This window comes from Drosophila subobscura, chromosome A, assembly GCF_008121235.1.
Source record: "Drosophila subobscura isolate 14011-0131.10 chromosome A, UCBerk_Dsub_1.0, whole genome shotgun sequence".
NCBI lineage: Eukaryota > Metazoa > Arthropoda > Insecta > Diptera > Drosophilidae > Drosophila > Drosophila subobscura.
Window position 1 is genome coordinate 17,047,098 of NC_048530.1, and position 27,870 is coordinate 17,074,967.

Genomic DNA, 27,870 nt, shown 5'->3' on the forward strand with positions numbered 1-27,870 from the left:
GCAAAAGAGAGAAATTGCTGACCTAATCCTCTCTTTGAAGGCATATCAAGCAGGTAAAAAGGAGGAGCTTCTTTTAAGGACCCCACCTGGTGAAAGCTTTCTCTCAAAATGTATTCACGGAGATTAAAATCGGCGGGTGTAGTTCACCTTGCAGCCCTGGAATTTCTTGTGACGTTTCACATGTGGTCGACACCTTAAATTAAGCCACAAAGTTCGCAGATTTGAAAGCTCTCTGGGTGATTTTCAAAGCTCGCTAGTACAAATTTTTTGACGTTGAACGAACTGTGTCGGTGTTGGTGTGTGGTCGAGAGAGAAAAAAGGTCGTGCGCTTAATTTAATAGTTAATACAACAGCTAGGCGCTGCGCGTTTGTTTACGGCTGTCTGTTCTCCATATCGTGCGTGCGACTCTGCGTGAGCAGCATCAGCATTTGTGTGCATTATCTCTGCAACAGCGCTCTGTTTCTGCATTATCTGCAGACCGTTTGAGTGAAACCGAAAGTAGAATATTGAGATATACCAAGAATTAAGAGGTAAATTTGCCAAGCCGCTTGGTTTCACTGTTTTTTTTTGTCGTGTTATACTGTTTTTTCCCAAAAATAAATTGTGCAATACGCACACACACTCAGAAAGGGGGGAGAGTGGCTTGTTGAAGGTGTCACTCAAAAGGAGAGAAGTGGAGCAAAGTAAAGAAAAGCCGGAGCGCGGAGTGGAGTAGCTTAACAAAAAAAAAAGCTAGAAAACAAACACGAGTTGGAATCTCACACAAACACACATGTATGTGTATATAAGAATAAATATGCATACATACTGTTGTGGCATGTAAATAAGAACGACCTACCTAGGCCTCCAATTCACGCTGCAAGTGTATGGAAATGTACATAGTTTTTTTTTCGTTATTGTTCATCAAAGAAAATGTTCCAATTTGAATAGTTCGGACAGAGATTAATGGTTTTCGGTTTTCTGGTTCCGCGAGTGCAACGCAACGGTAAAAAAGAACATTATAAATACATACATACACGTACATAGCGTGTTCGATTACGAGTGTGTGGGTGAGTGTGTGTGCATACCTGCGTGTGTACATTCCGCTATGTACATTTTTTCATACTTATTAGTCATCTTCGGACCTCTCCTCCCCACCCACCATCTTGATATTTTTTTGTATGTGTGCCCCAAAACAATGCGAAAATCAAGTGCTAAAAAGGCGGCTGCTGCCAAAAAGGAAAATAAGAAAATTCAACAAGAAGAAAACTTGCAAGTGTGTGTCGCTTGTGTGTGTAGACAAGATATTTTCACTGAGAGAGAGCCGTACGTAAATTACGGTATATGTGTGTGTGTGTGTGTGTGCCAGCGGCAGGCAGGACACCCAAAAAGCAAAAGCAACAAAAAATGTTCATGCTTTGGAGTGTGTGAGAGAGCGCGGGGCAGTGGATTCGGGAAAAGCATATAACGGTTCCCTTTTTTTTTTGTTTCTGCTGCTGCCGCCAACGCCAGCGCTGCGCAGTCGCTGCCAGCGTCGCACCGTGTTCCTCGGAGAGTTTTTGAAAATTGTTTTTGTCACATTTATGCTCTCTCTCTCTCTCTTTATCTCTCTCTGTATCTTCGTCCTTCGGAGGCGGAGGCTGCTTGACGACTCCGTGCCAAAACTCCAGGGGTATCTCCCCTCAAGGTTTCCCTCGAGATTCATTCCAAGGTCCACACACACACAGACACAAAGACACACATGCATCGCACTCTCATTCGGAAATGGCATTGCAGGCGTTGCTCTAATTCGAATTCTAATTCTTCAAATCAAATATTCAAACATAACGGGACAGTCATTGTCTGTCAGCTGAACCGGCTCCCACACACGCCCCCCACACTCACACCTATCGAAGCGTCAGTGAACCATCCATCCAAATGGAATTGCAGTAATTGCAGCCCATTCATTAATAATTGTGATACCGATTAAGCATTTGCATGCATTCCAAAATCCCGCCTACACCTCCACCTGTGCCTGCAGCACCCCCTTCGAACCATCTAATTGGATGCACTGCTGCCATGCATATTTTAAGTGATAATGTCCAGTGCAAGTGTGAGTGAGAGTACGACTGTATTTAGAGAACTTTGCTCTCTCTCTCTTCCTCTCTTCTTCTCATTTCCATTCCACTCAATAAGATCGGCATCACACAAATCTCTCAATTAAATTAACCGTACTCATATGTTCGTGTGTGTGTGTGTGTAATTGAGTGATAATCTGCACAAGGTGGGCATGCAGTTTAACAGTTGAATGCATGCGAATTGTGTCTCTAATTGAGTGTAGTGGAGTTGTTGGGCTGGCAAGGGGGTAAGTGACAGGCATTAGCAGGTGGAGCATGTGTGCATATTTTGTTCAATTAGCCATTTGCGCTCATTCGAGAATTACAGGTAGCCCCAACCGCAAAGAAGCTGCGTCGAGTCAAATGAGTCAAAAAGAGGGGTGCGGAGGAGGGAGACTTTAACAGAGAGAACAGAACGCGTGCGAGGCAAAGAGAAAAAATCAAATTATAAGCAACACAGCAATGAGCACTAAAAGTAAGGAAAATGTTAAACAAAATAATTGGCGGAATGGAATCAAGCACACCACACCACACACATACGCAGCCGTAAAAGAGATTTACACAAATTGCGCTAATAATAGAGCGAGAGCAACAACAAATGTACAGACAAAAAAAAAAAAAAAAATAAATAAACAAAATAAAGACAGAATTTTTGTTGTTTTACCAGTAAGACTCGAATCTCATCTCACTCGCTCCCACACACACACACACACACGCACACACCAACAAAAAGCTAAAGAAATACCAAAATTTGTGTTGGCTGCAATTGTTGCCCCTGGTCTATGTACAGTTATAAACATATTCATACATACATACGTATGTACATATATATTAAGTAAATACTTCTGTACATATGTATGTACATAGGTTTGTGTGTGTGTATGTAAAAACAGTTTCGGGTCAATTGACTTTTAGTGTAGTGCACGCACACACACACACACATACACCCACAGAGAGCGAGATATGTATGTATGCGCAGGCCAAAAGGAAAAAGCTCGCAAAAAGAAGCAGCAGCGTACGCGCATAGAAACACCGCACGCAACAAATCGCCTGAGCCCCCACCCACCCGAACACCCAACCATCGCCCATAAAGCCTAAGCTCAACACACACAGACACACATGTACGAATGTGTATGCATGTATGTATGTTGCGTACATAACGCACACAAAGGAAAAGGAGAAAGCATGCTCTTGGCTCCCACTGCTGCTGATGTTGCTGCTGCTGCTGCTGTTGCTGTTGCTCTGCCTCAGCCTTTGCTTCCTTTTAAAACCCATGCCTCTCCCACTCTGGCTAGCCGCCTCGTCACCGCACCGTGGTTCCAATAAGCTCGAAACAATCTCGAGCCTTGATTCTGTACTCGCTCTCTCTCTCTCTCTATCTCTCTGTCGTGCTGTCTCTCCTTTTGCAATTAGCGAGAGAAGTTTTTTGAGAAAAGTTGTACCTCCCCTCAAAATCGCTACGCCACTGCCTCGTACAATATGAGAAGGGAATAACTGTGAAATTTGTAAATATTCAACGGGAACGGAGCGACCCATGCCTGCAACTTGCTCATTAGGGAAAGCTCTCCCCCGAGTGGGTTTTCAGCGAGCAAAGCTCACTGTGAGTTTAATTTGTATTAACTCAAAATGCGGCCGGCCGCCACCTAATTCCGTTCCCGTTTGTCAATGACATCAGCATCTTTTTTGTGCCTGCTTCCCCCACACTGTGTGCGAATGTGGTGCGGCGGCATGGGTATGTGATGTGGTTGTGGCATGACTGTGATGTGCCCCTGTCCTTCCTATTGTAGCTTACGTATTCCTTTTCCTTCTCCTCCGCCTGGTGTTGCTGCTGCTACTGCTGCTGCCGCTGCTGCAGTTGACGTTTTCGCCCAGAGATAAAACGTGGGTGAAGGCGATGCTGATGATGGAGAAAAAGGAAGAGAAGTAAAAGTAGGAGCAAAAAAGTAAAACAAAAATAAACTTACATAAAAGGAAATAAAACGCGCTCGACTGCTTGTTCTGACTGTGTTTTTGGGTGCCTGTTTCTGGCATTGACAGCCAAGCCAACCCCTGCCGCACCACACTCAGCATAAGGCTATGTGTATGTGCGTAATACGATCTTCAAAAGGATTCTACACTCGTACACTCGTGTGCAAATATTCCTGTAATAGATCTTAGATATTTGTATTTGTTAATATTATTTACCACATTCCAGACATGCGTAATATTTCTTTAATAGAGATTGTTGGATCTATTTTCCACTTGTGGCACACCACAACATTGTGAGACAGAAATTGAGACCGAGAGCTGGGTATCCCCATAGTCTGAATATCGACTATGGCACACTTCCTTCCTGTATTTCCCCTTCTTTCCTTTCATTCTGATGGAGGTACGTTGTTTCTGTTTCTGTTGCTGTTGCTGTTGCTGTTGCTCTTGTGTCAGCAACAGGACACACGGCGAGCGAGACGAGGCAAGGCACACGCAAACTACAGCACGTCGACAACATCGACAGTGTTGTCTTGTCGTCGTAATGACCGACTAACGGGTCCTGATGCCTGTTCTGTTCTGTGCGTAGGGGTCGCTGCTTGTGTGTGTGCGCCTTGTGCGTGTTCCCTCGTCAGCGGTCAGGGTTGACTCGAGTCAGACCCGAGAAGATGCAGGGGAACAAGGATTGAACAAGACCGGGAAAATCCGCCTGCAGAGCTCCCAGCTTCATGCGAACCCAGCAACGCAAAGTTAAGTGCGCCACTGAGGGGGGGACCCTTGGTGCCTGGAGCCGTTGTCATTGCCGTAGCCGTAGTCCGAGCCCGAGCCCGAGCCAGAAAATCTTACTTGGTTTTTGGTCTTATTGGAGTTTTCGCTCGAGAAGCGTTGAATGTGGTTGTGTGTGTGTGCCCTGGAATCGATAAAGCATACTTATTTGGATTTTTGATGCAACATGCTTTAAAATATGTATGTACACAGACACACACACACACACACACACAGGAGAGGTGAGATGGATACGATGGAGAAGCGTATCCCCAGCGCTTTGTGTGTCATATTTTAGCGTTATATGCTCAGCCGCACATAACCTCAACCGCGTTATGGCCTGCGCCACGAAAAGCTCCATTCCCCCCTCGCACGCTCACTGTTCGTTCTTCTTCACCGCTACCTCTTCCACATCCTTGTCTGCCTCTCTCACTCTCTCTCCGTCTCTCTCTCTCTCTCTCTCTCTCTCTGTGTGTATGTTCGAGTTAGACCAAACTCGAGATTAGCTTCCGGAGGGGATATAAATCATCTCTCGGTTCGTTGCTCAAGTTATAAATATTAAATATTCAAAAGCGACTTTTCCCTCAATCCCCATCCTGGCTTCTGGCCTTCCCTGTGCAGACACATACATATATATGTACATACATATATCCCTTGTATTCCACCTTTCCTACTCTTCTGTTTCTTCTCTGTTGGCTGATGGTGCGCGCTTGCTTTTGTTTCGCCCTTTCGCTTTCAGCTTCGCGCTTTAAACAGCTGCTCCTGCCTCCTCGCTCCCATCTCTATCTAATCTCTCGTTGTCCCACTCGCTCGCCCACTGGCTTCCCTCTGACTCGGTTGTTGTGCGTGTCTCTTTCTCTCGCTCTTTGACATACTCTTGAGCTTCGTTACAGTTACTTTACGCATACTGGCACACTGGCGGTCATAAAAAAAACCGCAACGACGTGAATGAACAAACGAAATCTCTTTAGACGTTCTTTGGTTCGTGGTCTGCTCTGCTTTGGTTTGGGTTGGTTTGGTTTGCTTTTCGGTTTTACGACCTGAAAAGGAGTTTTACTCGTAAAAAAGTGGTAAATTAATGTATGTATGTATGTATGTGTGTATGTATCCCACCATATGCACGTACAGCTAGCTAATGAATTCTCTCGAATCACGTTTGCTGCAATCGATGACCAGGAAAAGGAGTCATTTTTTCCCAGAAAGCTGTTCCATGGCTGTTGCTATTCATTGCGTCCTCAAATGCGAGACATTTTTGATACACTTCTGAGAAATTGTTGGGTATATTTTTGAGATTAGACTCCATTACGTATTAAGGGTATTCATTGAGCTTAGTCCAGTGCTGCGTTGGGGTCATTTCATTTGGGATATGTTTTTGTGTGTTGCTTTTGCATTTTCTTCCTTTCGTGCGAAAAAGAAAAACTCCCCTCCATTGTTGCTTCTGTTTGTGTGTAAGTTTTTGCTTTTGTGCTACTTAACCTTTTTGTTGTTGTTTTTTGTTTTTATTATATTTTGTTTTGTTTTGTTTTTTTGTTGCTTTGCAGCCTTCAAAGTTGTTGGCAAAAGTATTTTATGCTGTAGTATGACGGAAAGTTTTTGTGTGAGTGTGGGTGTGCGTGTGTGTGTTTTTGGTTTTTGTTTTCTGGTCATGCCGCTTGATTTTGTGCACTCTCCTCTCCTGTCCTGTCCGCTCGTTGGCGACTATCGAGTGGCACAGCTACTTTTTCATTTACCCGCCCCCATCGCCCATCGCCCATCCGCTTGCTTTGATTGTTTAAGTGCACTCAGCATGCAAACAATGCCGTTAGTAGCAACAAAGGCGGTTGCTTGGTGGGTTTTTTTTCGTTTTTCGTATTTCGTTTTCCTTTTCTGCTTTTTTTCCTAACTGCTTTGCATAAACTTATCCAGAGCAGAGAGGACTGGCGGCCTGCTGGCCAACAAAAAAGAAACAAAATTATGTTGGCAAAGCTGTGTTGCAATTTTTATGACCGCCAGTGTGTAGGGACAATGGCATGGACAGGGGCAGGGCAGGACAGGCAGCAACGCGGGTGCGTGGTGTGGAATGTATAGGGAGAATATTTCATGATTGGTACATTTACTCCTCTAAAGTAAGGCGAAGAGGATAAGGATAAGGATGATGATCATGATCGTGATAATAATGATGATGCCTTGCCTTGGCCATTTACATATATGGCACACACAGCTTACTCCCCTGCCATGTTTTGCTCCACTGTCGTTCTCTTTTTACATTCCGCCTTTGCCACTGGAATTCTCTCTCTGTTCTCTGGCATTCTCTCTTGTTGCCTGCTGGCCGCTGCTGCTACAGCTTTGTCAATGACATGTCCTTCTATCTTTTGTCCCACTCTCGCTCTTGCTCTCTTTTCTGCTCTGTTTTGGCGTGCGTGTTCGCTGGTGTACGTGATGCTGCAGTTTACTGTTACTCGTTAAAGTTAATGCTTTTAAAACGGCTTATATGTCAGTAATTTGTTGCTGTCGTTGACACCTATGCCGAGCATTTTACAAGACTCGCTTTTTCGCCACTTTAACACTTTTTCTTTGCTCTGATTCCTACCCGGAGGTCGGATTATTTCGCCTGTAAATTCGATTAGCTTTAATATCCATGTTCATTTGTGTGTGTGTGTGTGTGTGTGTATTTTTCTGCTTGAATGCGTTCATGACACGCACATCAGCTGTTTGCACCGGGCTTAACCCGTACGTTACCTTTCGGTGTATGTACATATGTATATACATAAAAGCATTCATTCAGAACATAAACATGCATATGTATGTACATACACACATATGTATATGATTAGCGGCAAGTGACAGCTAGCAAGCAGTGCGCTCCGATGAGCTGTCAAGCAGTGCATACGCAAACGTGGCGCACTTCAGACGTAAAAGAATTTATTTATAAAATAAAATTGCATGCGCTCTTTCGATTTTGGTTCTCTCCATCTTTCTGCTTTAATTTCTTTTCTAATTGAAGGTTACGATAATTGCAAATTGCAATTGCTGTTTCAAATCTGAGCAGTTATATTACATGTTCTAGAAATGTTGCAATGCATTTTCATATCTGTTATTATATGTAGATTTTGTTCACTGTTTGTCTCTCAGATCGGTCTCAGATCGCCTCGACTCTGAACTCTTCCTGGCGGCGACTCTCGCACACAATACACTATGGTATAGCCTTGTGCTCTCTACGATAAGTGGCAGCAGCGAAATTAAAACTATGAAACGCAAACTAAAATTAGGTCGACATCTCGGACCAACCCCCACCCCCCACCGCCCAACCCTACTCCCAGAGCAGCAGTAACACAGAGCAAGTGGAATAGTACAACAATTTGCCAAAAATAATTTTTCTGTGCGACAATTTTTATGCACCAAAACAATACTTATACACAGAAAGAGACAGACAGACAGAGACAGAGGCATACAGATGACTGTGAGAGATACTCAGTCGCAGAGGAACAAGTGGAGGGTGGACCAGAGAAGATGAAAAATCGCTGAAAGCGAAAGAAAAGTACTTGAGTTATTGGAGCAGACAGCGACAGGCGTGCAAGTAGGAAGAGAAGATGGATACCGAAGGGGCTGAGTCGACGGCGGGGTTCGGTTCGGTTAGGTTCGCGTCCGAGCTGTCACTCAAACGGGCACCAGAAAAGTGCGAGGCGTTGATTTGGTCGTTCGTCTCTCTGTTGTTTCCTCTTTTTTATTGTTTTTGTTTTTTTTTGTTACCCCCCCTTCTCTGTTTCTCTGTGTGTCTCTTTATTCTTGGGTTGGTGGGATGGGATGGGTGTCTGGTGCTTTTTAGAAACGATAAATTAAGTTAAAAATTCACTTATGCACACACACACACACACACGTATGTATGCATACACCAGTGGGTGGTAGGTGAGGAAATAGCAACAAATGTGTGTCCCCCATCCTCCCGTCCTGTGCGTGTTTGTGCTTGTCTCTGTGTGGCGGCTCTCTGGGTAACTGTACACTTTGTTTGCACCCTAACGGTAAAAATTGGCCAAATGGCGTGCGACGGTGACAGACGGAAAGGCGGCCACAAAAACAAAAAAAAACAACAAAAAACGAAAAGGATAGACACTGTGGGAGAGTGAGTGGGTGGATGGACAGACGGAGGGGCGGCACGGGCCGGGTACGGGCACACACAACAAAAAATTCTCTCCTCAAATTTCGAGCAAATATGTTTTTGCTACGGTTTTTAGGTGTTGTTTCTGTTTTCCATTTTTGTTTATGTGAAAATAAAATTGTGCTCGCTGCGCGTCCGCCTGTCCATGTGTCCCGTGGTGTGTTGTGGTGTGTGTGGGGGTGACTCTTTGTGGGGGACATGTGTGTGCATGTGGGGATATTCGCGCGGTGTTGTTCATACCCGTTACTCGTGGAGGGTATTCCTGCAGGTGTGATTGAAAGGTACAAAGAGAGTTATGGGTATTTAAATATGTAAATATTTGTGCATAGAAGCCAAACCACACCTCATGTGCCCCTTCGAAGAATGCCGACAACAACAAAAATATCACCACAAAATGCTAAATTTTTCTTGCGGCTTATGGTTTTGTCTGAGCAGCGGGTATCCTTTGGTCGGTAGCCTTTTCTGTATGTTCAGACTGTGGCGGGCAGCAAAAACGGACATCATCATCGTTGTCGTCGTCGTCGTCGTCGTCGTTGTCGTCGTGGAATGCGTAACGCGAAAAGCAATTGCATGAATATTGATGTGTTCATGCGAGTGTGTACACACCGTTGCAGGGCAAAGAGGCTGGAGGCGTGGCCTGGCGCTTATTGAGGGGTGGGGATTCGGTTACGGTTTCGGTTTTTGCTGTTCTTGTTTTTGTTTTCTGTGCAAACATTTCTATCAGCATTTTGCTGTTGCTGTTTTGTCCATCCATAAAGAAACGTCAAAAGGATTGCCCGCCCGGCAAATTGGCTTCAGGCCCGTTAAATGCGTGTGCGTGTAGAGGAGCCCGTATTTTTTTGTTCCCTCTATTTCTAACTCCTACTCCATCCACCCCCCCCCCGGCAACACTTTCTCGTAGTGGCTGTGTGGCTTTCGTACCTGTTGTTGTTGTTGTTGCTGCTGTTGCTTTTGCTTTATTGATGGTACATTGTTGTTGTTGCTTTTACTGTTGCTTAGTCGCAACGCATTTCGAACTTAATTATTATAATTAATTGGCAAGAAAACGACGAGCGACGAGCACTCCGAAACAGTAGCAGGCAGCAGCAAAAAAAAGTGAATACTCCTCGACACGCAACGGCACGCACCGCACCCCCCCTGGGCCACAATCCACAAGCGCTGGATGCAGTACAGGGGCCAGACCATGAACCTGGAACCAGCCTACCAAATTACGGTGGGAGGGGGGTGGTTTCGATTATAACTGAAAATTCGTATAGATTCAGAGACACAAATGGTGATGCAAAGAAGACGAAAACTCCCTATAGGTGGGTGGGGGCAACTGTAAATGTTGAATATTGTATTCTGGCAGTAGAGACCAACCTACAAAACATTTACAGTGGCTCCCAGCTTAAATGAACCAAAACCTTTTTCAAACTTCAAAGTCGTATAACTTCTGAACCGTCTAACTCACCGCTGAAAATGAAATGTATACCGATAGATAAACATTTAATCTTCAACAAAACCAACTTCATTTATTTTTAAACAATTTTTTAAAACACTTTTCACAATTAAAACCAAAGTAAGTGCCTAATTTCATCTCTCAGCTTATTTGAACCAAAATCCCCAACCCATATTTTTTTGTTTCCAGATTACTTTTCACCTAAAAACTCATATGTTTTAAGTTCCTCCTATTGTTTATAGCAATTATCAGCAATTTTGGAATCGATTCGACCAATTTTACTGTGACTTTTAGCGTAATTGTTCCCCACCCCCATTTTTAGGACCATTTTCACGTTTTTTAATGTTCTGGTCCAACTTTAGCCAACAATTCTTAGTGGAATTATAAGTTAGGATGTAGAGCAAACGGAATCATTAAGTTTAGGCACTTTAAAATGGTCGAGTTCCGAGAAAATCCCGATTTATTTCGATTTTTGGATACGGTCATTTACGGTTAAAATCCAAAATTATTTTTTTGGCCGAGATTTTGGAGTAATTGACTGATGCTATTTTCTGTATCGATAGATAACAGATACATGTCCACGTTTTCATAAAAAAATCCGAAATCCCAACAGCAGGGGGTTCCCGTACGGGCCGTACAATGTCCATTTCCTCCCACTTGCATGGCTGCAGCGTTCAGGTTCGTTATTAAAAGTTATTAAAAGTCCTGTATATGTTTTTTTCAGCACAAATGTGTCAAATCAGAGTTAAATGCAATTAAAGAGTCCATCTTGAGCCTTTTGGACCATTTTTAACACATTTGGACCTTGTAATGACAAATCTGAACGCCAGACGACCGAACAGCCATGCAAGTGGGAGGAAATGGACATTGTACGGCCCGTACGGGAACCCCCTGCTGTTGGGATTTCGGATTTTTTTATGAAAACGTGGACATGTATCTGTTATCTATCGATACAGAAAATAGCATCAGTCAATTACTCCAAAATCTCGGCCAAAAAAATAATTTTGGATTTTAACCGTAAATGACCGTATCCAAAAATCGAAATAAATCGGGATTTTCTCGGAACTCGACCATTTTAAAGTGCCTAAACTTAATGATTCCGTTTGCTCTACATCCTAACTTATAATTCCACTAAGAATTGTTGGCTAAAGTTGGACCAGAACATTAAAAAACGTGAAAATGGTCCTAAAAATGGGGGTGGGGAACAATTACGCTAAAAGTCACAGTAAAATTGGTCGAATCGATTCCAAAATTGCTGATAATTGCTATAAACAATAGGAGGAACTTAAAACATATGAGTTTTTAGGTGAAAAGTAATCTGGAAACAAAAAAATATGGGTTGGGGATTTTGGTTCAAATAAGCTGAGAGATGAAATTAGGCACTTACTTTGGTTTTAATTGTGAAAAGTGTTTTAAAAAATTGTTTAAAAATAAATGAAGTTGGTTTTGTTGAAGATTAAATGTTTATCTATCGGTATACATTTCATTTTCAGCGGTGAGTTAGACGGTTAAGAAGTTATACGACTTTGAAGTTTGAAAAAGGTTTTGGTTCATTTAAGCTGGGAGCCACTGTATAATAATCTTTCTTGTTTAAATTAGCCTTCGCTCGTAACACTCTGACGCGACGCTCTGACGCGGTAGCATCCAGGCGGCCGACAAAAGCTGCCAGTTTTGCTGAATAATTTAGCATTTGCAAACCGATTCAGCAATCCCTGGTCCTGCCCTGCCCTGCCCTACCCCACGTGTGTGTGTGCGTGTGCGTGTACTTGGTTTTAGCCCAGCCCTAAAGTGCAGAACAAAGACCCGCACACACACACACAATAGCTGCTGCAAAAAAACGTATAAAAAAAAAATGCTTACATAAAAACATGAATAAGAACAATTGTTAAGCCATTTTGTACGTATGAAAGCGGAATTATGCAAATGCAAAGTAAATACAACACACACACACACACACATGAGAAGCAAAAGAAAGAAAGAAAAAAAAAACTGAGTAGAGAATTGCTGTTGCCTTGCCTGTTGATGACAGGAGACAGGAGAAAGCGAGTCCGCCCGTGTGTTACATTCGGGTATGGTAATGCTACAGAACTCTGATGCTGCTGACTGTCACGAGGATAGCCCAAGCCCAAGCCCTAGCCGCGTGCCATCCAGCCAGCCACTAGCTTTGGTCCGCGTGCATGTGTGCCCGTGCCGTGTCGTGTCTAGTCGTGTCGTGCCGCGTGTCAATGTACCGTTGATGTTGCTGCTGCTGTTGCTTCTGTTTGTGCCATGTGTCATGCAAATTGAATCAAAATATTGTTGCTCCTGTTGCTTCTATTTTACATAATGTAAACGCGGCACAAGCGGCGGGTAGGAGGGTGCGCAGCAGCAAATATTTGCCCAAAAATGCACCCAAATCCAATTCGAACTGTGAAGGGTGGCCAAAGCTTCGGTCTGTGTGCTTTTTAGCAGTTACTGAGCGACAGAACAGAATAGAATATAGAGACAGAAACAGAGCCAAAGCCAAAGCCAAAGCCAGAGCAGAACAGGCACAGCAAAGTAAACAAGGCGAACAAACAAACAAAAACAGCTGCTAGGAGAGTGGGAGACTAAGGCTAGGGCTAGGGCTAGGCTGCCTGCCTGCCTGCCTGGCTGCCTGGCTGGCGCATTGTTATTGAATGTTCAATGTTCTTGGTTCTTTTGTTACACTTGCCTTGCCATTGGCACTCCCGACATTCGACACACTTTTTAATTAGTTTTGCCACATTTCGCAAATACTTTAAAGACAAATAAACGTTGCGCACTTTAATTAAAGAGGCCATCTGGTTGTGTGCGTGTGTGTGTGTGTGTGTGTGTGTCACCTCTCTCTCTCTCTCTATCTCTCTCTTTGTTCTTTTGATTTGCTTTTGCATTTAAGAATAAATATTTGCAGATATTTTTTTAATTAAGTTGCAAGTCTGCCGCCTCGACCACAAAACGCCACAAACATGCACACATCGATCGATACATAAGACCTGTGCTCTGGCTGTGCTTGTTTTTCTCTGGATACAAACACAATTGGAGCCTGAACAATAAAAAGAAATGCAAGAAAATGCATGTGCCATGTGCCATGTGCTGCTACAATTGTTGGATAAACATTGAATATTTTTGCTTCACTTGGTGGGGGCCCCCAGGCACAGGCCCGGGCCCGGGAACACGGAACAAAATATTTATGGATTTAGCTGGAATACAATTTAAATTTTAAAATATGTGTGCACACATGGGAGCCGCATGGTATGAACAGAACAGAACAGAACCCGTAAACCGTAAACCATAAACCTCGCCTAACCGCAACCGTGTCAAAGCTATTGGAAGAAAACAACAAAACAACAACAAAATAGAAATAGAAATAGAAAAAGAAAACACCAAGAAATTACAGAAACAAAATAACAATGAAAAATAGAAAAACAACAAGAGCTAAAATGCACATTCAAACTATTGGAACCCCCCGTCAGCCCCTCGTACCTGAACTAGCTAAACGATTGAGAACTGTCAAGAGTTGTTTTCGTTGCTCTTTGGGCTGCAATACATATTTAATCGTTGTTTTTACCACTAGATATTATCACTCGATAATAGAAGGTCTGGAGAAATTATCTTAATAGAGATTAAATTGCATATAATCGTGCACAAAGAAAAGAAACGAGTTGGAGGAAATGTTTTTAGCCGGCTCTAAGACTGACACCTGTACAGTACCCGTGTCCGTCGATAAGTGAGGCCAAGTGAGGCTATTAAATGAATAGCCAAATGAATAGGAACCCAATTGATGGCGGGCTTGTACACATGTCTTTGGAGAATCGATTGAATGGAGTGTGCTGTACATGTCCGATCTACACTCTTTACACTTGGGTTAGCCCTTGACTTGAGCAACAGGCATCTAATTAATGAAAAGGATGCTCAGACTATCGAATGGTACAGTTGTGCTTCTTTGAACTACTGCAAAAGGGGAGAGAGAGAGAGTGAGAGTGAGAGCTATTGTTACAGAATACAAGATGGCGGCAAAGTACAGTTGTGTTTCATCAAGAATAAAACGAAAAGGAGTACCAACTTAGCACTGAGCGACGACAAAGTACAGTTGCGCTCTGGGTGTGAGCCATTTTCAGCTATAACCAGATGTGACTCGGTAACGAATTGTACCAGATAATTCAAGTGACAGAACAATAAAATGTTCGATATGGGAAACAGCGGACAGACAGCTAAGCGAATGTATGCACCCACACACATGTACATGCATACATGAATACAATAAATACTATTCCAATCAATTAAGCAAGTCACTTGTATTAAAATTCTGAACCGAACCGAACGCTCATCAATATAAATGAGCCTCCCTGGAGTGGTGGGCATGTGCGACGAGTACTCGGGCACACATTAGCACAAATTGCAATTGCAATTGGAAACACATTTGTGTGTGTGTGTGTGTGTGTGTGTGTGTCTGTGCCTGTCTATTCTTTTCATTGGTGTGCGCGAGTTATGATACAAGTGTATCGGTTGAGGTTCTTTGGGAGATTTGTTGCAGGAAAGTGGGTTTTGTGGAGATGAAAACACCCGGAGTGGTTGAGGTTCAAAATAATTCTGATTCTATATTTCGTTTCTTGGTTTCCAACTAAATTACAATTTGCTGGCCTTGCTCTTTTGGCTGGCAGAGAATCTGCTTACTCCCCATTCCTCAATTAGAACGGATGTTTGGTTGCTGAGTCTGATGTTTGTTTGTGTAAGTTCTGCCGGTCCAACTTTGTTGCAGCATCGACGTTGTTGACGTTGGGGCCTACTTATGCTAGCCGCGGTGGTTTCGGCGGGGCGAGGGTGAGGATAGATGCTGAGGTGGTAACTCCTCCCCCCTCAGTCTGAGCTACCGACCATAACGGAGGGATGGTTGGTACGAAGGTGGGCGGTGATGTGGACGTGGGGTTTGAAGTAGTTGTTGCGTAAATGGTCGTCTTCCTTGAAAGGTATACGGTGCATATCGCACCCACCAGTAGTACTCCGAGAGCTGCATACGTTGTTGTAGTCTGTATCGTCATTCCGGCTCGCATTCTTCCGATTTCCAAGTTAGTCTTGATGTCCTCCATCCTGAGTTCGTGGACCCCCAATTCTTGGGTTGTCCTGTTTTTCCTCAAGAACGCTACCTGTGGAATCTCGAGCTTCATGTGTCCCACCTCTAGCTGCTCTACTGCCTCGTATTGGATGTTGTTAACTACTTCTCGCCGTTGAAAATTGCTATATATCCTTTCTCCGGTTCGAAGATTTCCCTGCGAAGTCCTATATCTTTTGTCTCGCACTCCGTTGCCTCTCCGTTCACCAGATTTCTCAGACAACCTTCGTTGATTCTCTTTACGCTTTTGTCGTTTTTACATGTATAAAGTTCCCTTATTTGTTGACACTTGTCCTTATAATAATACATTTTGTTGTTATTATAAGCTACAAAATTAGGTGCTATTACAAATTCTGTCTTATTTATAGGTAATGGTAGTATTCTTTTCAGTAAATACATTTCTTTCTTAAAAATTGGTAGGCTTAGTGAAAATATTATGTCCGTACCATTCATTATGGCTTTCAGCTCTAAAAAATTCGTACATGTGTTCTTCTGATAGTATTTGCACACTTTGGTCTTCTAAATTCTGTGTAATTCTACGTGATTCTTCTTTATTTAATATGAATTTGGGGATTATTCCTACCCTTGCTAATAATAGGCTCTCCGTTACCTCGTTGAGGTTCATTGCTATCATGTCTATCGTGATCGAAATTCTGTCGATGTATTCTATTCTATAAATTCTTTTGTCCTCTTCTACGAATGTTTTACTTATTCCGTTTTTATAGCTGCTAATAAAAAAAGTTCACCCTAACCTGTTCTTCGTTAATATGTTGCGTTAAATTTCTAAACATTATAATGAACCTATTGTCCATGTTCTGGCGTGTACCTATTTCTTCATTTAACCTTTTCTCCTCTTCCTGTACTCTTCTGATCTCTTGTTCTAATTTATCTGCGTCTTCTGCGTCTAGATTTCCTGTGATTGCTTTTACTACTGAACCTAATCCGTTAATCAATCCCCTCCTACTTCTCTTCCTGGGAGATATCGTTTCCATTCTTCCTTTTACCAGATCTAATTTGTTTTGAAGTGCCCTGACTAAATCTTTTGTTTCAGCAAGTTTTCTATTTGTCTTTTCACCTCCTGCCTTTCTGTGAATGCGTATCTATATGGCCTTGAGTACACCGGGATATCGTCCTTTGTCCTCACCTGGTGTTTGACAATGTTTGTGAACGATAAGTCCTCTCCTTCCATATAAAATGCCGATGGGTATTTTTTACATAGTCTTTTTAGTTCTGTGATTTCTTCCTCGTTTAAATGATCTGTTCTTATCTTATGAAACGGAATTCCTTTCTTCCCCCTCTCTTTTCTGTTTTCTATGTTATTTACTTCTATATGGTCTCCAGCTTTTAGTTCTGAAACTACTAGTGGTTCCTCCAGGAACAGATCCTGGTCCTCTTCCGAATAGTTGGTTATCTCGACCAGACTCAATCCTGCTGTTGCCTTATACAGGCCCTCTGATATTTCCATATTAGGTTTTACTTTCGTTTTGTTAATTATGAATTCCCCATCTTGTAACTGTACCGGCACCTGTATAACCCTTTTTGTGCCCGCTTCTACCGTATATACCTCCGTTGCTCTGTATTGCGTCAGCCATATCTGTGTTTCTACCGCCGCTGTACGCAGTTGTCGCTTGTCTACATCAATTACTGCTCCTATTTGTTGTAATATGTCTATTCCTACCAGTCCATCGAAAAACTGATGAAACTTAAAGAGGAGCAGTCTCATCTCTCCTACCCCTCCTAGTTCTCTGAACATGGCTAGGACTGTCTCTTTCTGTACTTCGTGGGATCGTACGATTGTTTTTATCTTTATTGGCTCTTTTAATCTTCTAATGTGTTCTGCTGGTATTAATTCTGGTCTTATGAAAGAAAATGTGGATCCTGTGTCTATAAGCATTTTAATATTTTTGTTTGCTGCCAACCTAACCACTATATAAGGCAGGGTCGACTGATTCTTCCTTTCTCCTAGGTATCCTGTGCTTTGTTCGAGGCTGCCTGGAGAAAATTTCCGTCCTCTTCCTGAATATTGTGTAGCTGACCAACTGCGGGTTGTCCGCTAACTCTAGTTGAGGTACTAGGTGTCTGCTGTGCTGCGTACGACTGTCTGGAATTGTTGGAGTTATATGACTGCCCTGTGTTATTTGTCATTCTAGACATCCTTGACTGTCCGCTTCTCCCTGCGTCTTGTGGTGACTGGATCGCTAATTGCTCTTGGCGATTGTTCTGTCCCCAACGCCTTCCATTGTTCTGTTGGTCGTAGCCCCATCTAGGGTTCCTATACTGCTGGTTCCGACCTGGGCCCCTAGTGTACCCTGCTTGTTCGTTCTGCATAAAGGGAGCTCCCCTGAAGGGGTTTCCACCCATTGGGTAGACGAACCCAAAACCTGGCCAACCACTTCCATTATTCATTGGGAACGGCATACCGAACGATGATTGATCGTTGACTCCCCATTGGTACTGTGGCCAGCCTGGCGTTTCCCGGTGCGCCCCTGGCGTCTGAGTTTCTTTCCTGTCGAGCTCTTGCGCCAAAGGTTCTTTAGTTTCTTTAGCCTGGTTCTCTGTTGTCAGGTACTTTTTTTGCCCCCTGTTCCGGCCCATCCAGAGTATAGACATTTCTCTCTCTACAGGCTATTTCGTATGCCCTTGAAATGTCGTCTACATGGATATTCCTAATTGTTAGCCCTATCGGCCCTTTTATAGCCGAGAGGAAGGCGTTTAGTGTCATGTCTTCATACCATTTGGTTTTTTCCCTCCTTAGCAACGGGTTGGGCTCTTTGGCCTTACCCAAGCTGACGAGTGCCTTTCTTAACTCCAACACCTTTTGATATAGTGGCTCTAACTCCAATTTTTTCCTTTTTGTGTGTGTGAGTTCCATGATTAAATCCTGCTCGGATCTCTTATCTCTAAAATGAGACAGCAATGCCTTTTTAATGTTGTCCCAATTCAAATCTACCTCATTCAACTCCAATGCCCTATCTGCCGCTCCTATTACCTTGCTTCTTATAGCCCTAAGGGCTATAGTTCCTACCGCTGACCTTTCCTCACCTTTTATGAGGCCTAATATCTGCTCTACCGCTGATATAAACCCATCTAACTTCTCTACACTTCCTTCATACTTTGGTATAATCTCCACCAGCTCTATGACTCGAACCGCTTCGAGCACACTTGCGTTGTTGGGTTGACTCATCTCTAATTGTGCTTGATTCTCGTCACTAGCTACTAAAGCTTCCGTGTCTACCGGAATAACCCTTTGGCTGCTGCTTTCCCTTGACATATAATCTATTTTGAATATTCTCTTTTCTTATTCTACGTATTTATAGTGTTTGTGTGTATGATGTTACGTGTGTATCTCTATATGTACTTATGTATTAGTAGGTATATGTATAGGTGTGTGCGTGGTGCGTGTGTCCTTAAGCGTTTATACTAGATTTAGTTTCCTTGTGTGTCCTTGTGCCCGTGAAATGGAGTCTGTAATTGATTAAGTGAGTATTTTTTATTCTAATTTTTTCAATTACGTGGTGTGCTGTGAAATGGTTTCTTCTTCGTCGCCTTAGTTCTTTGATCGCCTTATGTGCGTCTTTTTATTTACTTTGTGGCCTACCTACCTACTACCTACACGCTGAAGCTAGTCACCGTACTGTGCGTTACAGTATCTGCGACCAATTGCGGACAGTCGTGTCTCCCTGGTAGCGCTTCCTTGTTCCATATTCCTGTCACCCCTACACTAGGCGTCCGCACTGTGCATTACAGTACTTCGCCCTACGCATGTGAGTGACTTGGAACTAGCAATTGACTCTTCCCCTTTTATTTCATTTACTTTGTGTCTTTACCTACACGCTGAAGCTAGTCACAGTACTGTGCGTTACAGTATCTGTAACCAATTGCGGACAGTCGTGTCTCCCTGGTAGCATTTCCTTGTTCCATCCCCTGTCACCCCTACACTAGGCGTCCGCACTGTGTATTACAGTACTTTGCCCTACGCATGTGAGTGACTTGGAACTTGTACTCGACTCTTTACTTTTGTCCTTGTCGCCCCTACACTAGGCGTCCGCACTGTGCGTTACAGTACTTTGCCCTACGCATGTGAGCGACTTGGATTACATCTCTTTTAATTACATCGCCTCCCTCGCGGGGTCTTGCCCCTCACCATTTTCGGTGTTTTATTCTTTTTTTTTTTGCCGGCCCTGTCTCTATGCTGTGTGTGTGTCATCTTCGACCGTTCGATGCTCGACTCGACCCAACCGAGTGTTTGGCCTCGCTTCCGTCGAACCAAACCGAATCATTGGCACAATTACTCATGCACCCGATTCTATGATCGTATCGGCCCCTCGGCCTGACGTCAAGCCGACGGCAACTGCTCGACTCACTGTCGAACCGCATCCGCTCGACCCACACTCGGTCGAACCGCGGCCGATCGAACCGCAACGATCGAACCGCACGATCGAACCGCTCAAAATTTTTCCACGACACTTTTGCACTCTTTTCTCCTCACTCCCCTCTGACCATTTATTTGCATTATTCTGTTCGTTTTGGTCCGAATAACTCGAATCCACTGCCATGGCCAATGTACCATACTATCTCTCTTCTACTAATTGCCCATTTCACCGCTCACCATTGTATTGTTTCACTTTTCGTTCTCCCTTTGAGGGTTTCTTATGTTTTATTTCTTCTCCATTTCACGTCACTCTACTCACACGTACATATTTCCCCGATATCTCTCCTTACAGGGTTATTATTGTCACTACTTTCCACTGCATCTCCTGCGTGATTCTCTCTCGCTGTCTCGGTCCTCTAGTGTCCTAGTTCCTCCAGATTTCCGTCCTTTAACGAGAGTGTCCGACTGCGCCAGTTATGATACAAGTGTATCGGTTGAGGTTCTTTGGGAGATTTGTTGCAGGAAAGTGGGTTTTGTGGAGATGAAAACACCCGGAGTGGTTGAGGTTCAAAATAATTCTGATTCTATATTTCGTTTCTTGGTTTCCAACTAAATTACAATTTGCTGGCCTTGCTCTTTTGGCTGGCAGAGAATCTGCTTACTCCCCATTCCTCAATTAGAACGGATGTTTGGTTGCTGAGTCTGATGTTTGTTTGTGTAAGTTCTGCCGGTCCAACTTTGTTGCAGCATCGACGTTGTTGACGTTGGGGCCTACTTATGCTAGCCGCGGTGGTTTCGGCGGGGCGAGGGTGAGGATAGATGCTGAGGTGGTAACTCGCGCGTTTGTTTACGTGGTCAGACGTGGTTTTTATTTGCATTAAAATTGAGGTTAATAACTATGGGGCAGATTTGTTGCAACTGTCAATGCTTGTTGTCCATTAGAACGCTTGCGTTCGTTCCATTTGATGCGTCAAATGGTCGATTAGTGTGACCGCAACCCCCACCAGGCAGTCAGCAGTCAGGCACTTGGCAGTCGCTACTCGCCGTTTACAGAATCCTATATTATAAATGCCTCTAATCCTAACCCGAACCGAACCGAACCGAACCGCACCGCCACTCCAACCACAGAACCGGCCAGAGTGTAAGCGAGTGGATTCTCACATGCTAATTGGACCGGTCGGGAGTGACGAGAAATTGCCGTAGTTGTGGCTAGCCAACAAATATATCCGCTTTTTGGAAGAGACTCAAAGCCAAGGAATATGTTTTTGAGAATTCTGTGACTGGATTGGGCAGCACTGGCACTGGTCTGGTGCTGGGCAGCACTGTTGGCCACCATTGCCCGTTGCTGCTGGCACAATTCAATTAGCATTTCAGTTTGGTCGTTTGCGTTTCGTTGCACATTATTATACTCGAGAGAGATTTAATAACAAGTGCTGCTCATCTAATTAGTGTGACATGTGAGCTGATATTAACCTGGCATGGCCTGGCATGCCTGCATGTCGGAGTGTACACTGGGGACGAGCCTCCGAGCAGACGACAACGGTTCTAAGTGCAGCAAAATTCCCTCCGCTCGGGCCTTTCCGTTCGCTACCTTTGATAATGCCGAAAATATTTCACAAAGAGAATATCGTTTGCATAATTGCTTTTTAATTACCATATTTTGGCCCCAAGTTCTGTTCGAAAACAGGCAGCAGCACACAGCCAGCACAGAGCACAGCACAGCCCACAGCCCACAGCCCACAGCCTCTCCAAAGGTAAACAAAAATGTCTTATTTCATTAGCCTCGTTCAGTGCTGGCTGGCCAGTCTTTTCCTTGATTTGTGTACCCTAACACTCGCAGAGTCTGTGCAGGAAAAACGCACATTTTGTGTGACAATTGAAATGGCAGCGCTCTGCATGGTGAAATTGGTTACTCAATAGCAGATTTGCAATGCCAGAAGAGACAGAGGAGATTGTTCCCTCTAGCCAATAATAAATCAATTCTATTGCAGCTAAAAAAATGCCCAAGTTGAATTCGCAGATCAAACATAGTGTATTCCCCCAGTCTGCCAGGGAGTCTGTCTCCTCCTACCAACAGCAGTCCCCAGTATTTAGTGTTAAGTTTTGTTTTTTGGATTTTTAGAGTGGAGTAGCATGGGTCAGGGCAGAGCTGTTCCTGTGCCTGTGCCTGTGCTGTGCTGGGTGACGACACGTACAAACGGAATGCTGGGAATGTGTGCTTAATGTGTATCGTTGTGCGATCGTGTAAACGCAAAAGTATGCGCCAAAGCCATAAAGACTGAACAATGAGCAAACAAATGCGAATATATGCATGAAAATTAGCCGTGTGTAGGCAGGGCACGAGCAGGGGCCAGTCGGGCCATTCAGACACTGATAAAATGTTGTTTTCTCCTCTGTGGCTCGCTCGCAAACTTGTTTAATAATTAAAATCGAAACGAAATTAGAAACTTTTCGGCTTGAGACCCGTCCCGTCCCGTCCCGTACACAAAATTGTGGACAACTCCCATTTGGGATTAACATTCGATATGTTGGTGAACATTTCAATATTTGAATATCTACACATTCTGTCCACTTGTAATATTTAATTAATGAATGTTCAGAAAGCTTAGAAATGACTTGGCCCAACCATTTGCAGCCATCATTTGCATGCTAGATTCAAAAATGCATTATTAAGTCGTCCAGCACACCACCCAGCACATTAGCAGTGGAAAATCCATAGACTTGTGGACTGTCGCACGAGCAGGCCAGGCCAGGCCAGGCCAGGCCAGCCATCTAACAATTACATTCGAGTTCCCATTTCCATTCACATTCCCATTCATATTCACATTCAATCGCATCGTTCCCCGTTCCCCTCCCCATCCCCATCCCCATCCGCGTTCGTTGATGAATTTGCGTGAGAGTGAGACGCCAAGCGACAGCTGACTTTAATTTACTGTTGCGAAATGTTTTGCTGTCGCATGGCGGAGTGGTGGGGTGGTGTGTGTGTGTGTGTGTGTGCGGGGGAAGAGCCTGACTGGAGTATCGCCTGCCGCCACTCTTTATTGGCATTGCATTTGTTTCTCTTTCGGTTTCTCTTTCTGTTTCTGTTTCTCTTTCTGTTTCTGTTGTGTACAGTTGTCAGTCAATGCGTCAAGCGCAGAATAGCAGCAGGGAAGCGAACCTCAACGTCCTGTCTGTCCATCGCTAGAGATGGACTAAAGTCGTGTCTCTCCGGACACGAACCGGCACGAAGAGCACGCATGCCAGAGCTACAACACTGCACCAAATATTCCATTTTTCATACTTTAAAGTGATTCAAATGTGCCTTCCATGACGGGCACTTTTTCATTGAATTGTAGAATTAATACCACCTGGCCCTATACTTTTGTCTAATTTGCATTTGTCCCCAGCACAATTATCCACCCACAAATCAAATTATATTTGAAAAAAGTCGTGCTGCCGACTTTCCCATCATTTATTGCCAATTGCCAATTTGTATCTATACTTAGGGACATTTAGGGACATCCAATTAGCTATGCAAATGACATGATGTGATATCGGATGACTTTGCCGTTGTTTCAATGAAGGCAGGAAGGAAGCAATTATGGAACATCTGTCTGTCTGGTGGTTCAAACCAGGCCCGAAGCCATCTCTATTTTGTTGCCAGTCTCTCCACCCCACTCTCTTGTGCTTCTGTCTGTCTCTTTGTCTGTCTGTCAGCGCTACAACGCGCTGCCGTGATTGTTAGCCATCGCGCTATATTTGTTCGGACGGTGTTGATTATTTTTCTAAATTCTGTGCACACATTTGCATTCGTGCATTCAGCAGAAGTGACAGTCAGTGGCAGCAATAGGAATGCTGCTCTCCTGTTTCATCATTTTATTGCGAAACGACTGCGATTAATCAAAGGGGCGCACGTTGAGCGAGATCATAGGAATACATGGAAAGTGAAGCGTGTTGCATGGGGCACTCGCTTAGAGAGAGAGAGAACAAATCTAGTTGAAATCTACTCCCAATAACCAATGGAGTAAGTAACGAGTGTTCGAGTCCTTCTGTTTGCGAACTCGCTGATGTGCACTCGCTAAGTCTCTTTGTGAAGTTTCGGGCTAAGCGTGTGAAGCGAGTCCTTTCGCTTATGGTAGCTTTATGAACAGCGAATGAGCATCATCGATTCGGTGTACATTGCTGTCATTGTTTTCGGTTTCTTCAGTTTCTAAAATTGTTGCACTGCGCTGAAAATGAGTGCAACATTCATCACATGACGGACGGTACGTGCAGCAGCAGCAGGCAGGCAGGCAGGGGGGCAGGGGGGCAGAGGGGCACACAAATTTATTATTAATAAAAGCCATGCAATGGCCGCTAATGCCACGTACATGCACATGCACCATCCACAGTAGAGGAGCATAAATATAAATATATATAAATATAAATGCTAATGGTGTCCGTTTGTCTTTCTTTCCCCATTGCAGGCTAGAAGCTAGAAGCCAGAAGCCACTTGCTGACTGATCATCATTCGGCCACCAGCCAGCCCCACAGTAAGAGCTGTAGGAGAAGCATCCGGAACAGGAGCAGCAGCCGCAGCAGCAGCAGCAGCAGCAGGTGGAGGTGCTTTTTGGGCAGCAGCAGCAGTAGTTCTTGTGGCGGAGGTGGAGCGGCGGTGCGCGCCTCTGTGACCCGTGACCCGAGTCCAACATGTCTTCGCCAGCGGCTCAGAGCAACAGCAGCCAGTCGCAGTCGCCAGCGTCGGCCCAGCAGCAACAGAATCAAAAGGCGAACAACGCAAACAACACACATGACAACAAGAATGCCTCGGCGACGACGGGGACGGCGGCAGCAGCAGCCGCAGCAGCAGCAGCCGCAGCCGCAGCCACAGCAGCCTCCACAACATCGCCAGCATCGACAGGTGGCGGCGGAACACCACAGAGCCCCACAAAACGGAGCACAATATCGACCAAGGAGCGGGTGATCGATAGCGTACCGTTTCCGCCAAGCCGCAAACTCACCTGCGCGGACGTGTTCGACCCGCGGACCGGGAAGCCACAGCACGATGTACTTAAGCAGCATTTCATACTGGAGGGGCGCATCGAGGAGAGCGCCGCGCTGCGCATCATCCAGGATGGGGCCACGCTGCTGCGCCAGGAGAAGACCATGATCGACATCGAGGCGCCGGTGACGGTCTGCGGGGATATTCATGGACAGTTCTACGACCTGATGAAGCTATTCGAGATCGGCGGCTCGCCGGCCACCACAAAGTATCTCTTCCTGGGCGACTACGTGGACCGAGGCTACTTCAGCATCGAGTGCGTGCTGTATCTGTGGTCGCTGAAGATCACCTATCCGCAGACGCTGTTCCTGCTGCGCGGCAACCACGAGTGCCGGCACCTGACCGAGTACTTCACCTTCAAGCAGGAGTGCAAGATCAAGTACTCGGAGCGCGTTTACGACGCGTGCATGGACGCGTTCGACTGCCTGCCGCTGGCGGCGCTCATGAACCAGCAGTTCCTGTGCGTGCACGGCGGCCTGTCGCCGGAGATACACGAGCTGGAGGATATACGGCGGCTCGACCGCTTCAAGGAGCCACCCGCCTTTGGCCCCATGTGCGACCTGCTGTGGTCCGATCCGCTGGAGGACTTTGGCAACGAGAAGAACTCGGACTTCTACACGCACAACTCGGTGCGCGGCTGTTCGTACTTCTACAGCTATGCCGCCTGCTGCGACTTCCTGCAGAACAACAATCTGCTGTCGATCATCCGGGCGCACGAGGCGCAGGACGCCGGCTACCGCATGTACCGCAAGAGCCAGACCACCGGTTTCCCCTCGCTGATCACCATCTTCTCGGCGCCCAACTATCTCGATGTGTACAACAACAAGGCGGCTGTGCTGAAGTACGAGAACAACGTGATGAACATCAGGCAGTTCAACTGCTCGCCGCACCCCTACTGGCTTCCCAACTTCATGGACGTGTTCACCTGGTCGCTGCCCTTCGTGGGCGAGAAGGTCACCGAGATGCTGGTGAACGTGCTGAACATCTGCTCCGACGACGAGCTCATGACCGAGGAGAGCGAGGAGCCGCTCTCTGACGACGAGGCGGCGGCGCGCAAGGAGGTCATACGCAACAAGATCCGTGCCATTGGCAAGATGGCGCGCGTCTTCTCCGTGCTGCGCGAGGAGTCCGAGAGTGTGCTCCAGCTGAAGGGCCTGACGCCGACGGGCGCCCTGCCCCTTGGCGCCCTCTCTGGTGGCAAGCAGTCGCTCAAGAATGCCATGCAGGGCTTCTCGCCCAACCACAAGATTACCTCGTTCGCGGAGGCCAAGGGCCTCGATGCCGTCAACGAGCGGATGCCGCCGCGTCGCGATGCCACACCCTCGCCGGCGGAAGAGGGCCAGAAGACACTGTCGGCGGCGGCAGCAGCAGCTGCCAATGCAAATGCGAATTCAATCACTGGATAATTCTAAGTCGGCAGAACGATCGGTTGCGTTTGCGGATCAGCCATCAGATCAGGAAGGAGGCTTGGAGGTTTGGATCTTGGGATTTTTGGGATCTTGGGGAGCGGAAGTCAGTTAATAGTCGAAAGTTAAGTAAACGGTTGGGAGGGAGAACGCGAATAAATAGGAATAAAATAGTCTCAATCTCAAGAGAGCGGCTTAGCGCCGCACACACACACGCAGATACAACCCACACAGCATACAGATATAACGGTAAATGGCAGAGTTGCACAAGAAACAAGTGGAGTGGAACACAGCGGCAGCTACAAACTGAAACAAATACAAAAATTGCAAGAGAAAAGAGGAAACAACAACAGAGCAGCAACAACGCAGAAAACAATAAAACGAGAGACAATTTTTTTTTGGGGTTTGGAAGAAGGGAATGGAAGAGGATGATGAAACGTGAAAGGAGAAGAAAGGCCAGCCCGCCCCCACCCCTCCCAGGTGGATGCTAATTATAGAGTGCAGTTGAAAAGGAAATATAGCATTATTATACAATAAATATATTACATGCATACAGGCAGACATGCATACATATGCATGTGTGTGCATTTTGTGCAACATTATATCAAAAGAGCAAATGTAAAAGCTAAGCGAGGCTCGCTCTCTCTTTCACTCTCTTCGACAGCAGCATTGCCTCTCTCCCCAAGAGAATTAGTTAAATTTAAATTATATTTTCCACCTAATTGTAAATCGAATTGATGAACAGAAGAAGAACAACAGTTGCGACGCTCCCTTTAACCGCATCCCCCCACCCCCCCACCCACCCGCTCCGATCTTTGTTAAGTGAAAAAAGCAAAAAGAAGTAAAGAAGAACAGAGAAAAAGGAGCAGAGAATCTACATCTAGAGCGTAAATACTAAGCTGGAACTACGAGTAATACTAAAAACAAAACAAACAACAACAAAAACAAAAAACAAAAAAAAGCTAAAGTGAATTCTACTATTTTCGTTGTGTGGCGACGGCGGCGTCTTGTGTGACTTATATACATACACACACATACTTATATGAATGCACACGTAGATGTGTGCGCGGGTGTATTGTGGCCAAGGAGAAGGCTTCTTCAGCAGAGAAAACTACTTCCTACAAACAGCAAAAGAATAACAGCAAACAAATTACAACAGCAACAATATTTTACTACAATGTTTTATTACAAGAACAAGAAATGACTGAATCTCCATCTCTCTTTCACTCTCTCTCTCTCTCTCTCTCTATATGTATATTTATATGTATAACTCTCTCTTAATCTGACTCTCTCTTACACAAAAACACATCTACACACACACAAAGCACTAATGCAGAATGATCACGCTTAAAGTTGGATCGTTCCTTGCGTTTTTATCGTCGCCATTGTCGCCTCACACTCTCTCTCATCTGGTGATTGTGTATGTGGTCTTTATATACGTGCCATCTTTGTCGTAGTCATTAGCTGAATACTATATTAATGATATACATGATACGAGTACGATTATATTTGGATTATATTTGTACGAGTAACAACCCGATGGATGCCTGCACCGCGCCACATTTGCAGGTGCAACGCAG

At 44.9% G+C, this 27,870-nt stretch overlaps 1 protein-coding gene across 1 annotated transcript; it reads left to right on the plus strand.

Moving 5' to 3' along the window:
• The first annotated feature begins 307 nt into the window (after positions 1-307).
• Positions 308-27,034, plus strand: LOC117895467 (serine/threonine-protein phosphatase 2B catalytic subunit 3). Its single transcript, XM_034803145.1, has 2 exons — positions 308-531; positions 24,310-27,034. The coding sequence occupies exon 2, from the start codon at positions 24,533-24,535 to the stop codon at positions 26,288-26,290; it is 1,758 nt and encodes a 585-aa protein (XP_034659036.1). The 5' UTR covers positions 308-531; positions 24,310-24,532; the 3' UTR covers positions 26,291-27,034.
• Positions 27,035-27,870: the final 836 nt, after the last annotated feature.